Consider the following 13836-nt stretch of genomic DNA (forward strand, 5'->3'; position numbering starts at 1 on the left):
GAAAGACTACAGAAGAATATAGCCTTGGGCTAGATCTCTTCCATGTCCATTAAAAAAACAAAACAAAACAACAAACCACCACCACCAAAGGTGATTTAAGACTGTATGTGTCTCCTCCCCAAGCCCCAGGTTCAATTCACCTAAAAAACTATTCCAGTACTCAAACTGTGAAAACAGAGACTTACTGAGGATGGAGTTAAATGGCTGGCAGTATCAAATCAAAGTCACATAGTTACTTACATTCGACATATTCAAATCCAAATTTGCCTTCTGATAGAATTTGGACATGTTGTCCCCCCCCAAAACTTGTGGAAATTTGATCCTCAATGTAGCAGTGGGGAGCTGTTTGAGTCGTGGGGGCAGATCCCTCACGAATGGATTCATGCTCTTCTTGAGGGGGAAAGGGGTTCTTCTGAGTGAGTTCTCTATTAGTTCCCATGGTTATTTAAAAGACCCTGGCACCTCCTCTCTCTCTCGCTTCCTCTTGCCATATGATCTGCTTGTACCTGCCTGCCACTTTCTGCCATGAGTAGATGCCGCCTGAGGCCCACACCAGATGCAGCTGTCCCAGAATCGTGAGCCAAATAAACCTCTGTTCTTTATAAGTTCTGAGTAGTGAGTTCTCTATTAGTTCCCATGGTTATTTAAAAGACCCTGGCACCTCCTCTCTCTCTCGCTTCCTCTTGCCATATGATCTGCTTGTACCTGCCTGCCACTTTCTGCCATGAGTAGAAGCAGTCTGAGGCCCGCACCAGATGCAGCTGTCCCAGAATCGTAAGCCAAATAAACCTCTGTTCTTTATAAATTACCCAGTCTCAGGTATTCTACTATAGCAACACAAAAAGACTAATACACCTTCCAACCTCCAAACCACACCTCCTATTCCTAAATTCAAATAATATATTACGGTCAACATTATTTAAGCTAGATGATGTCATCTATTTGACCTACTGTCATCTATGATTCTACTTTCTTCCCAGGCTATCACAGACCTTTTTGCAGAGCATCTCCTTTTTAAAAAACTCTGTTATTTTGTTTTATTACATCTTTTAAGTTGACTTCATCACTCTCTAATGGGATGCTGATGCACAGTTTTAAAATCTCCCCTCCAGGGTTGGATAGGTGTGCTATGTTCTATTATCAACATTTACTAGACTGCTAAGAGAATGCCCAGCAAGGAGCTCCAGGCCTGCATGAGGGAGTAAGAAGACCTAACACTTAAGCCTAAAGGAAAGCATCTGTTGTTCCTGGAAGAGGGAGCAACATAGGCAAACGTATGGAGGAACGAAAGCATGGGTGTTCAGGGAACTCTATGAAGTTTTGAATGGGTAGGACACAGGGAGCTTTGGGCTAAATGGGGAAAATCTGAGGCTTTAGAGATACATAGGGATGTTTAAAAAAAAAAAAATTAAGGAAGCAATGATGGAACACTCAGGGGAAATGATATTTACTGCCAAGAAGGAAACCTCATCCAGCACAGAGTCTAGGCTCTGGGAGATGAGATTTCGGTGGAAGAAGTGGATAAGTTTTTTAAAGCCACCAGACCACAAAACATCCATGCCCCATATTGAGAAAGTAAAATCTCTTCAGTAGTGCTGATTGGTGGGCAGCATCTGGGTTTATGGACTTGGGCTGGGTGGAAGGGTTTTCTGCTATGTACTGGAGCAATCACCTTGGGGTTGTGTCACTCACAGGTCTTTTAGCAGAAATCATGTCTGCAGCACTGACAGCAGGTTCACAATCCAGCTGAGTCTCTCAGGGATCAGATCATGAAGAGCCTTGTGGCCTTGCAGAACATTTTCTTTTGTAAACTTCCTCACCCTTACTTCTGACACCATCATAAACTTTTCAGTGAACAAATCCTATTGATGAGTGTTAAGAAGTCTTTCAAAATGGTACTCTCTTCTTTGTATATGTTTAAAGTGTACATCATGATGGTTTGATATACGTATACACAGCAAAATGATTACTAGAGTCAAGCAACCATCACCTTCCAGTTTTTTTGTTTTGGGTGGTAAGAGCACCTAAAAACTACTCTCTTGGCAAATTCTCAGCTAACAATGTAATATTATTAACTATAGTCTCCATGTTGTATATTACACCTCTAGACTTATCCTACAAAATTGCAAGTTTGTACACTTTGACATACTTCTCTCCATTTCCTTCCATTCCCTGCCCCTGGTAACCAATGTTCTACTCTGTTTCTACATATGTGTGTCATTTTTTTTTTAAGATTCCACATATAAGTGAGATGATGCATTTTTTTTCTGTCTGGCATATTCTTCACTTAACATGATGGTTTCACTTATCATAATGTTCTCCAGGTTTATCCATGTTGTCCCAAATGGCAGTATCTCCTTTTTAAAGGGTAAATAATATTCCATTTTACCTATTCATCCGTTGATGTATTCTTATGTTATTTCTATATCTTGGTTATTGTGAATAATGCTGCAAGAACATCTGTACAAGGTGCTGATTTAATTTCCGTTGGGTATACACCGAGAATTGTTGGGTCAAATGATAGTCCTATTTTTAATTTTTTGAGGGACCTCCACAATGTTTTACATAATGGCTACATCAATTTATATTACCATCAGCAGTGTGCAAGGGTTCCCTTTTCTCTACATCCTTGCCAATACTTCTTTTGTTTGATAATAGCCATACTAACAAGGTAACAATTCATTGTTAAATTTTTGACTTACATTTCCCTGATGATTTGCAGTGTTGGGTACCTTTTCTTATATCTTGGCCATTTTTATATCTTTTTTTCAGAAATGCCTATTAATGTCCTTTGCCCATTTTAAAATAAGATTAAAGATGACTGGTAAGGGGATCTTAACTCTTGACTTGGTGTTGTCAGCACCACGCTCTCACAAGTGAGCGAACTGGCCATCGCTATATAGGGATCTGAACCCCTGGCCTTGGAGTTATTAGCCACCATACTCTCCTGAGTGAGCCACGGGCTGGCCCTTATTTGTTTTTTTTGCTATTGAGTTGTGAGTATTCTTTATATATTTTGGAGAGTAACTCCTTATCAAATATATGGTTTACAAATATTTTCTCCCAATCTGTAGGCTGTCTTTTCATTTTGTTGTTTCTTTTGCTGTGCAGAAGCTTTTTAGTTTAATGTAGTCCTACTTATTTTTGCTTTTGTTGCCTAAACTTTTGGTGTAATATCTTAAAAAAACAAAACAAAACATCATTGCCAAGGCCAAAATCAAGGAGCTTTTCTCTATTATTCCTTCTAGTTTTCCAGTTTCAGGTCTTACATTAGGTCTTTAATCCATTTTCAGTTAATTTGCATGTATGATATAATGGTCCAGTTTCATTCTTTTGCATGTGGATATCCAGTTTTCCCAACATAATTTATTGATGAGTCTTTCCTTTTCCCATTGTGTCTTCATGATGGCCTGGTGGAAAATTAGTTGACGGAAGTATATCCTCTTTTCTAATTGCAGTTCACAAAGTTCAGAACTTGCATGGTTTTGTTATTGCCTAACCTATTAAGACATCTTCCCTGTCACCAACTTCTAACCACTCCCATCTGCTCCTTTACACTACTGGCAGAGTTATGACTCTTAGAGATCTGATGCCATAAAGAACCAAAAACATTTAGTGGCTTCTTCCTCCCCACAATATTCAAAATTGTGTCCATTCTCTAACAGGGCACTCAAGGACAACCAGCTGAGCTTTTCAACCAAATCTCCATTTTATCTCTTTTGTTTTAGACACAGATTATATGCTATTCCTCAAGAATGTCCAGCACTTTCCTGCCTCAAACTTATGCATGAAAAATCTTCCCCAATCTTCAAGATCCAGCTCAAACACTGCTTCCACAAAATCTTTTCAGAACACCTAATCAAAACTCACTATTTTCTTATTTGCATTCTCACTGGAGTTGTGTGTAATAGAGCACCAAAGTGTGACTATTTGTTATCACAGCTATGTGATACATGTTTGAATATCCTTAAGGATGCTGAGCACTTTTAGGATATATTTATATCTTGAAATGCACAAAATATCTACCTAATAAATGTTTAGTTAGATGAAAGAGTTGAGTAGAACAATCCTTTTTTTTTTTTTTGTCCTTTTTGAGACCGGCCGCACCGTGCTCAGCCAGTGAGCGCTGTGAGCGCACCGGTCATCCCTATATAGGATCCGAACCCGTGGCGGGAGAGCTGCTGCGCTCCCAGCACTGCACTCTCCCGAGTGCGCCACGGGCTCGGCCCGAACAATACTTTTATGCACACATACTCTCCAAATTAATTCACAATTCATCTACTAACCTCATAATTTTCTACTTCTCCATCTTCCACATCCAATTCAAAACTGAAAGTTGGACCCACTGCAGGTGGCACTGGAAGCATTGATCTGCAGTGAAAACAACCACACTAGCATTGATATGTTAGTACATTAATTCAATGAACAGGACAGGAAGGACAAGGTAAGTGGCTACAAGGGTGAAAGATGGTCAGTGTTAATCAATGCCAACCCTTTAAAGAGACTGACTTTACTAGTAATGAAGGAAATAATCAAAATGAAGCAGGTTTTCCAAAACTCACCACCTTGGGATGAGTCTCATGAACTCAATGTCAAAATCTTGTTCTCAAGATAAATAATATACATAGAACTACTGATTTATTGATTAATGTATAACCTGCTGGTTTTGAATAAGTCATTTAAATATTGTTAAGAACAGCTGAAGGCTGAAGCTTCTGCTTCAGGTTGCATTTAGCTGCTTTTGGCTCCCATGCTGTAATCAGTAACCAATGATTGTGATTTCTGGGTTCTGTAAGAAAAGGAAAACCGTACTTAAAGTTTTCCTGCTCCCTTTCAAAACTCCCCTATAAAATGCCTCTGCTTGTAGCAGACTTTGGAGCACTTTCCAAATCTGTTGGTTAGTGTTTCCCTGGTTGATCCTCACATTTGGTTCCCAATAAACTTCTCTAAAAGTCTTTTGCCTCAACAGCCTTAATTTCAGTTAATAACTAGCAAGAAATAATAAAAAACTGATAGTAAAAACACACTATTTAAGAGAGCATTAAAAAAACAAACTCAGGGATAAATTTAACAAAATGTACAGAAAACCTATACAATAAAAACCGAAAAAGTATTGCTAGGATAACTTAAAGATGAATAAATAGAAATATACCATTTAAGAGGACTAAAAGACTCAGTATTGTTAAGATATCAATATTCCCTCAAATTGATCTACAGATTACATTCAATCCCTACCAAAACTCCAGCAAGCATTCTTTGTAGTAGAAATTGACATGCTGATTTTAAAATTTATATGGAAATACAAAAGACCTTAAATAAAAACATTTCAATAACAAAGTTGGGCCGGCCCGGTGGCGCACTGGAGAGTGTGCTGCTTGGGAGCGCAGAGGCGCTCCCGCCGAGGGTTCGGATCCCATGTGGAGACCGGTTCCCGCTCACTGGCTGAGGGCGGTGCGGGAGCAACACCAAGGGTTGCGATCCCGTTACTGGTCAGTAAAAAAGACAAAAAGGAATAAAAAAAAAAAAAAATAACAAAGTTGGGAGACTTACACTAGCTATCTTTGCGAGAAAAATAGAGGGGTGGGGGAAGGAAAAAGAAAGAGGAAAAAAGAGAGATAAAACCATCAAACTAGTGTGATACAGGCACATGACCTTCTAGTATAAAGACTACCTTTTTTAGAAGAAAACCCTATAATTATATAGACCTGTAACTAAATTCTGGCCAATGAAATATAGGGAGAAGATATATGCAACTTCTAGGAAATATCCTTGAGAGGAGAAAGTAGGCAGAAGAATCCATTTTCATTTTTGCCAGCTGGAACACAGACATCATGGCTAGAGCCCAAGGAACTGTCTTAGATCATGTAGAGGAAGTCATAAAATTCTGAAGATGTTAGAACCATTCCTCATAGTCACAAGGCTAACAAATCATCCTTGAACTACTATTTCTAGGCTTTACTATGTCAGAGAAATAAAGATCATGTTTAACCCATGGATGTTTCTGTTACAGACAAACTGAATCCTAACAGAGTAGTTCTAAGACACAGAAATAACTTTTCCTTTTCTCCAAAAGAAACAGTATCGAAAAGTGGATAATCAAAAGTGGCAGCAAGTAATGCCATCTGTAAAAGAGGCAAAAATCTTAACCTTTTCTGCCTTTTGATTTGTTAAACCTATTTTCTGGCTCACAGGTTTCTTCCTTCCCCACTTCTCCCATGTCCTTGCTCTTCTCTTTCACTCTTAACTGGTTCCACCACCTCAACCCTTTAAGTTAAAAAAAAAAAAAAAATCTAACATACCCTAAGTTATAGACCACACTGAAGACATATATAAAAAAATTCTCAAGGGTTTCAAAATTCAGAAATCACTAAAATAAGAAAGAAAAAACTTACAATACATATGGTAGTAAGCTGGGATGATAAGGGGGAGGTGGTATTGGCTGCTGGGATCGATATCTACTACGTCCTGTGAGCCTCCGAGGCATAAATGGAGGATAAGGCTGTAGAGGGAAAATGTTAAAAGGTTTTAAGATCTTTCTACACTTACAATCTGTCAAATACTCTCTTGTTTTTAAAAAAACGTAGAAAGTAGTTTATTGTTCAAGTGGTATTTAGTATTTCTTAAACGTTAACAATAGAGATGCAACCAGTTTAAAACATACATTATGGTGTATTTCTAAATATAATTTTCCAACTAAATGCTTTCAAGAATACATGTAAAACTAAACATGCTGAGAATTATACTGAAACAACTCAGAACAAGTAAGTTCTCAAAGCAAGTAATAAATTAATATAATATATAAAAACTTACTACTCCAAAGGACACCTCCTGATGCAAAGGATCATGTGTTAAGAACTGCAAAGGAGCTGATGGAGGTAATGTTGGGGGATGGGCAGATGGAGGGTAAGTAAAACCTCCTACTGGAAGATGTTCTCCTAAGAGTTCCACTTCATTTTCTATCCTTTGCAGAGGCTGAAGAGAAAAAACAAAATTAATATACTTCCAGTGTGCTTTATAATAATCAAAAATAAAAGAACCCAAAATGTCTTTAAGGAAATACATTTTTTGATGCTCACACCGATCTAAAATTCACACAGATGGACATATAGACTACATGAAAATCTTCCTACCTTTAATTTCAATAAAGAAATCTCCGAAACATATTAAACATTTCCATTATCTATTATAGGATACATTTCTTTTACTATTTGAACCCTCTCTTAAAATGAGAAGGGAAGACAAAAAGTAATCTAGTAAATCAACATGAAAGTTAAAATTATGTTTTTTAGTCATGGCACCCTGACCTACTCTACTGAAAGATTTTCAAGCACTTAACCTTTCACAGATGAAACAGAACATGGTGTGTATTTATAAATCAGAAACAAGGCTAAATAGGATAAGGAACAGGAGGCTGTAGCTGTAGTAGAAAGATTATGGGCTTTGACATTAGACAGAGTCCTGGCACTGTCACCAATCAACCATGTGACTTTTAGATAAATTACTTAATCTGAACCTCAGTACTGTCATCTATAAAACTGACATGTTCATAGTCTGTTTCAAAAGTGTGTTATGAACACTGATATATATATATATATAGTTTATATGTCCACCTGTATGTACACAAAGCACATAGTGCTATGCAAAGCACACAGCATGTTTTTTTTTTTTTTATAGTTTATATGTCCACCTGTATGTACACAAAGCACATAGTGCTATGCAAAGCACACAGCATGTTTTTTTTTTTTTAAAAAAACAACAGTTTATTGAGATATAATTCACACACTAGGGGTACAACTCAATGGGTTTTAGTATATTCAGAGTTACACCAACCATCGCCACAGTCTAATTTCAGAATATTTTCATCTCCCCAAAAAGAAACCCAATATCCATTAGCAGTCATTACTATTTCCACCTAGTCCTCCCCAAGCTACTGTTTCTATGTATTTGCCTATTTTGGATATTGCATATAAATGGAATCGTACAACATGTAGCCCTTGTGTCTAGCTTCTTTAGTTTAGCATGTTTTCAAGGTTCATCAATCTCTTGTGAATATTATCAATACTTCATATCTTTTATGGCTGAGTAATACTCCATTGTATAGATAAACCATTCTTTGTTCATCTGTTCATCAGTTGAACATTTAGATTATTTCCACTTTACAGCTGTTAGGAATAATGCTGCTAGGAACATTTGTGTACACAAGTTTGTGTTGATGTTTTCAATTCAATTCTCTTGGGCACATGTACTTTTAAATGTTAGTTTGACTTCCTTCCTCAGTTACAGAATTAACAACACTTTATTCATATATAATAAAATGTTAACACTTTAATTTGGAAGCCTATGGATGCTTGAGAGAAACCACAACTGCTAACGCTATGACACCAATGAACATAAATCCTGATGATCTGGCTACTGTGACTGGACCTTTCAAAGAATTCCAAATTTAGAAACAAGTGACAGCTTAATTTTGCTTTAACCTTGAATTCCAGATACTGGAAGCTAAGGAGGAGGAGCATCCTGGCATGAATCCTAGCCTGATTCCAAGAAAAGATTTTCCTGTAGGAAGCTGTTCTAATTTTTCAGATGAGCCAAACTCCTCTCATAATTACTTCTAAAACCTTCAGCAGAGCACCAAGGTAAGCTCATCTTCTTTGGTACCCAGCATGGTGTGTAAATCCTTAGTAAACAATGGTTAGGCTTTGCTATAATAAGTCAAGTTTCTTTCACAAAGCTGAAAATCGCCACACTGACAATTTCCACAGGTTATCGCTCCTGTTCTGCCTTAATGCCGATGGTTTATATGCTGAACTAGGTCTGTCCAAAAAAACACTGGGCCTTTTCCCCATGCCTTTCTTTGCACTTATATAGTATTTACCTCCCTGAACCCTCCAAAATAATATGCCTCTCACAGTCTCAGGACAAAATTAAATATGTTAATTATAGACTATCTTATTTCTTTTCATCAGAACGTAGTGGAAAAATAGGCCTTCAGAGAAAAAAAAGGTTCAGAAAGGTTAATTTACTTGCCCAAATGAATATAAATATTATTCCAACAAGCAGAAATAATTTTATAATATTTTCATTTTCCAATTTAGAAATATGTAAAAAGAAAAAAACCAGTAGAACTAAATAGGAATTTTTTTTCAGATTTAAGAAACCAGAATCATTCAAGGTAAATTTTTTCTTTTCCTTTTTGTCTTTTTTACTGACCGGTAACGGGATCGCAACCCTCGGTGTGGCGCCCCGTACCGGGGACCAGCAACGGGATCGCAACCCTTGGTGTTGCGCCCACACCGTGCTCAGCCAGTGAGCGGGAACCGGTCTCCACATGGGATCCGAACCCTCGGCGGGAGCGCCGCCGCACTCCCAAGCAGCGCACTCTCCAGTGCGCCACCGGGCCGGCCCAAGGTAAATATTTTTATACTAATTTGTATGTCTGTGGATTCCTTTAATTCTTTTAAAAACCACAAGAATGCCTAAGTTATAGTGTTTAAATGACAATAACTTACATCTACTAAATTAATCTGCCTGATCTAAACATTCTGGGAAAATTAAAGACAAAAGAGTAGAGATACCTACCGATCGTGACTGCTGTGTTTGGAAAGGGACAAACTGGCCTGGTGGTGGCAAATGCGGAGGGTGATGGGGAGAAAGGTGAGGAGGATGTATAAGAAATGGATCACTAGAAATAAGGGGTGGGAATGCAGCATATGGTACTGGTAAGTGCTGAACTGAACATGCCTGAAGCATCTGTAAGAGAAACCATTATTTTTTGGTTAAAAATACCAGAATATATAGTTAATTTTTTTAAAAAAAGATACAGTAAGCTTAAAATTTGCCATTGTCACACCTCCAAATCATACAAAAATGTTTTTAATAATTCATATGTTAACATGATCTACTAATAAAGTACTGGTAACTAGTAATGTGCATTTTATATAGTTTGTACACATCAGTCAAAATACCTAACTTTAGCCTTTTCACACCCATGAAATTGGGCAGGGGGAATGCTACATAGAAAAGGAACCTCCTGCTAGTTGATTTAAGATGTAGCAGATACTACTGCTATTCCAAGAAAGTCTCCTTTTCAATCTTGTAGAAATTTTTTTTTCTTTCTAGGATTTTAATAAGAACACAACTCAAAACTTGCCTTATGATCTTTTAATATTTTAGTTGGCAAATTTAGCACAATGGTTCTATTATTGAGAAACCATGCTTGGATAAATTAATCTCTTAAATTGGTTGGTATTTGTATATGCATGTTTGTTTTAATCTCACATTCAGACCAGGGTATTAGAGTTCTATTTAGATTTTGCCAAGTGCTTTCCTTTGAAGATATAAACTGACCTTAGATAAGGCATTTAAATCCTCTGGATTTCAATGCCCTCATTTGTGAAAGGAGGCTGGACTGGAAATTGGTAGATTAAGAGATGTTTTGATAATTCTTGTAGTAATTTCAAACTTTTTCATTATTATATCTGTGATCAGAGATCTTTGATGTTACTACTGTAATTGTCTTGAAGTGCCATGAACCATGCCCATATAAGATCGCAAACTTAATAAATGTGTGTTTTCTGACTGCTTCACTGGCTGGCCATTCCCTAGTCTCTCTTCCTCTCCTTGGGGTTTCCCTATTCCTTGAGACACAACAATATTGAAATTAGGCCAATTAATAACCCTACAACGGCCTCTAAATCTAAGTGTTCAAGTGAAAGGAAGAGTTGCACAACTCTCACTTTAAATCAAAAGCTAGAAATGATTAAGCTTAGTAAGGAAGGCATGTTGAAAGCTGAGATAAGCCTAAAGCTCAGCCTCTTGCAACAGTTAGCCAAGTTGTGAATGCAAAGGGAAAGTTCTTGAAGGAAATTAAAAATGCTATTCCAGTGAACATAAAAATATTAAGAAAGAGAAACAGCTTTATTGCTGATATGGAGAAAGTTTTAATTTTCTGGATAGAAGATCAAACCAACAACAACATTTTCTTAGACCAAAGCCTAATCCAGAGCAAGGCCCTAACTCTCTTCAATTCTATGAAGACTGAAAGAAGTGAGGGAGCCACAGAAGAAAAGTCTGAAGCTATCAGAGGTTAGTTCATGAGGTGTAAGGAAAGAAGCCAACTCCATAACATGAAAGTATAAAGTAAAGCAGCAAGTACTAATGTAGAAGCTGCAGCAAGTTAACCAGAAGGTCTAACTAAGATCAATGACGAAGGCAGCTACGCTGAACAGATTTTCATTACAGACAAAACAGCCCTCTATGTATTAGAAGAACACGCCAGCTAGGACTTTCATAGCCAGAGAGAAGTAAATGCCTGGCTTCAAAGCTTCAATGGACAGGCTGACTCTCTTATTGGGGGCTAATGCAGTTGGTGACATGAGTTGAAGACAATGCTCATTTACCATTTTGAAAATCCTAGGGCCCTTAAGAATTATGCTAAATCTACTCTGCCTGTCCTCTAGAAATGGAACAACAAAGCACGTCTATTTACAGCATGGTTTTCTGAGTTTTTTTTTTTTTTTTTTTTTTTTGGTCTTTTTCTGTATCTGGCAACGGATCGCAACCCTCAGTGTCGCGCCCGTACCGGACCGGGACCGGCAACGGGATCGCAGCCCTCGGTGTTGCTCCCGCGCCTCGCTCAGCCAGTGAGCGGGAACCGGTCTGTATGTGGGATCCGAACCCTCGGTGGGAGCGCTGCCGCGCTTCCCAAGTGGCACACTATAGCAGTGCGCCACCGGGCCAGCCCCTGAGTATTTTAAGCCCACTGTTGAGACCTACTCTCAGAAAAAAATGATTCCTTTCAAAATATTACTGCTCATTGACAATGTACCTAGTCACCTAAGAGCTCTGGTGATGTACAAGGAGACTAATGTTTTCATGACTGCTAACACAACATCCATTCTGCAGCCCACAGATGAAGAAATAATTCAACTTTCAAGTCTTATTTAAGAAATACATTTCATAAGGCTATAGGTACCACAGACACTGATTCCTCTGATGGAACTGGGCAAAGTAAATTGAAAACCTTCTAGAAAGAACTCATCCTAGATGCCATTAAGAGCATTTGTGTTCATAATGGGAACACAACGTGTTCCTCATGGGAGGAGGTCAAAATATCAACATAATAGGAGTTCGAAAGAAGTTAATTCCAACCCTCATGGATCACTTTGAGGGGTTCTAGATTTTAGTAGAGGAAGTAACTGCAGATGTGGTGGAAATAGCAAGAGAACTACAATTAGAAGTGAAGAAGATGTGACTGGATTGCTGCAATTTCATAATAAAACTTTAACAGATAGGAATTGCTTCTTATGGATGAGCAAAGAAAAACTACTAGTGAAGATGCTGTGAACCTAAGGATTTAGAGCATTACATAAATTTAGTTGATAAAGCAGTGGTAGGGTGTGAGAAGACTGACTCCAATTTTGAAAGAAGTTCTACTGTTGGTAAAATGCTATCAAACAAAGAAATGTGTTTCTCTGCGTGTTACAGAGAAATATTTCATGAAAGGAAGAGTCAATCGATGCAGCAAACTTCACTGTAGTCTTATTTTAAGAAATTGTCAAGGCTACCCCAATCTGCAGCAACCATCACCCTGATCAGATGGAAGCCATCAACATCTAGGCAAGACCCTCCATCAACAAAAAGATTAGGAGTAAATGAAGGCTCAGATGATCATTAGCATTTTTTAGCAATAAAGTATTTTTTAACTTAAGGTACGTATATTTTTTTTAGATGTAATGCTACTGAACACTTAACAGACTGCAGTACGGTATAAAGTAACTTAAAAAAAAAAAAGATAACCAGTAAGGGAATCTTAACCCTTGACTTGGTGTTGTCAGCACCACGCTCTCCCAAGTGAGGCACGGGCCAGCTAAAGTAACTTTTACATGCACTGGGAAACCAAAAAATTTGTGTGAGTTGCTTTATTGCAATATTGGCTTTATTGTGGATGTCTGGAACTGAACCTGCAATATCTCCAAGGTACGCCTCTATGTATGACTTAATTAATGTAAAAATATATCAAATTTTAAAGATAATTTTATTAAATGATTACTTTAGAGATGCTGTTGAGATTTCTGTTGCAATAAAATTGCCCTTTTACTTGGAAGTGAAGCTACAAAGACAAGTCTCTTAAATTTTGTTTGTGTATAGTGCACTTAGCTATTCTAAAGAGGGCTTTTTGAGTCATAAATTACAAAACCAAAGGAGAACAAAGGCACACACTTACTGGAGGAGGCACACTACAGACAGGGAGGTGTTGTCCGCTGAAAACCACAGAGCATCCTGGGACCTGTTGTGTACTGCAAGCAGGGATGTGCTGGCCCGTGCAGAGTGGAATCCCATGTGGTGCCACTGTTGTTACTGTATAAGAAACAGGGACTGTGCCTTGATGGAGCTATTAGGAAAGAAAAATAGAACTTCAGCCATTTGGATAAAATGTTAACTATTAAAAAATGAATATTTGGTCATTTACTGATTCCCTTCTCAGCTGCAGATTTTCACAATGTACCTTTCCAACAGTTTCAACCAGAATATTCGTTGTCTTTGTATAGGAAAGCTGACTATTTCAAGAGTGCATACAACCCCTGCAGAACCGGGACTAATCTCTTCCCTCAAAGAGACCCGAAATGCCCAGGAGAATAACACATGGCTATTAACTCTTATGGCCTGCATTACAGAGCAGAAAACTTTTCTTTTTCTTTTTTGGTCTTTTTTTACTGACTTCTTTTTTGGTCTTTTTTTAGTGACCGGTAACCGGATCGCAACCCTCGGTGTTGCGCCTGCACCACGCTCAGCCAGTGAGCGGGAACCAGTCTCCACATGGGATCCGAACCCTCG

General features: G+C 38.1%; 1 protein-coding gene across 4 annotated transcripts in view; it reads right to left on the minus strand.

Annotated features, from left to right (window-relative positions):
• The window catches only part of RNF38 (ring finger protein 38), a 147515-nt gene that overhangs the window by 6201 nt on the left and 127478 nt on the right, over positions 1-13836 (minus strand). For all 4 annotated transcript variants that reach the window (XM_008578098.1, XM_008578099.1, XM_008578097.1 and 1 more), the window contains 5 exons: positions 13226-13393; positions 9580-9750; positions 6811-6972; positions 6393-6499; positions 4287-4371 (listed from right to left, as the gene is read on the minus strand). In XM_008578098.1, coding sequence (XP_008576320.1) covers positions 4287-4371; positions 6393-6499; positions 6811-6972; positions 9580-9750; positions 13226-13393 — 693 coding nt within the window. The remainder of the gene's footprint in view (positions 1-4286; positions 4372-6392; positions 6500-6810; positions 6973-9579; positions 9751-13225; positions 13394-13836) is intronic.

The sequence above is a fragment of the Galeopterus variegatus genome, unplaced genomic scaffold (assembly GCF_000696425.1).
Source record: "Galeopterus variegatus unplaced genomic scaffold, G_variegatus-3.0.2 Scaffold1628, whole genome shotgun sequence".
Classification (NCBI taxonomy): Eukaryota; Metazoa; Chordata; class Mammalia; order Dermoptera; family Cynocephalidae; genus Galeopterus; species Galeopterus variegatus.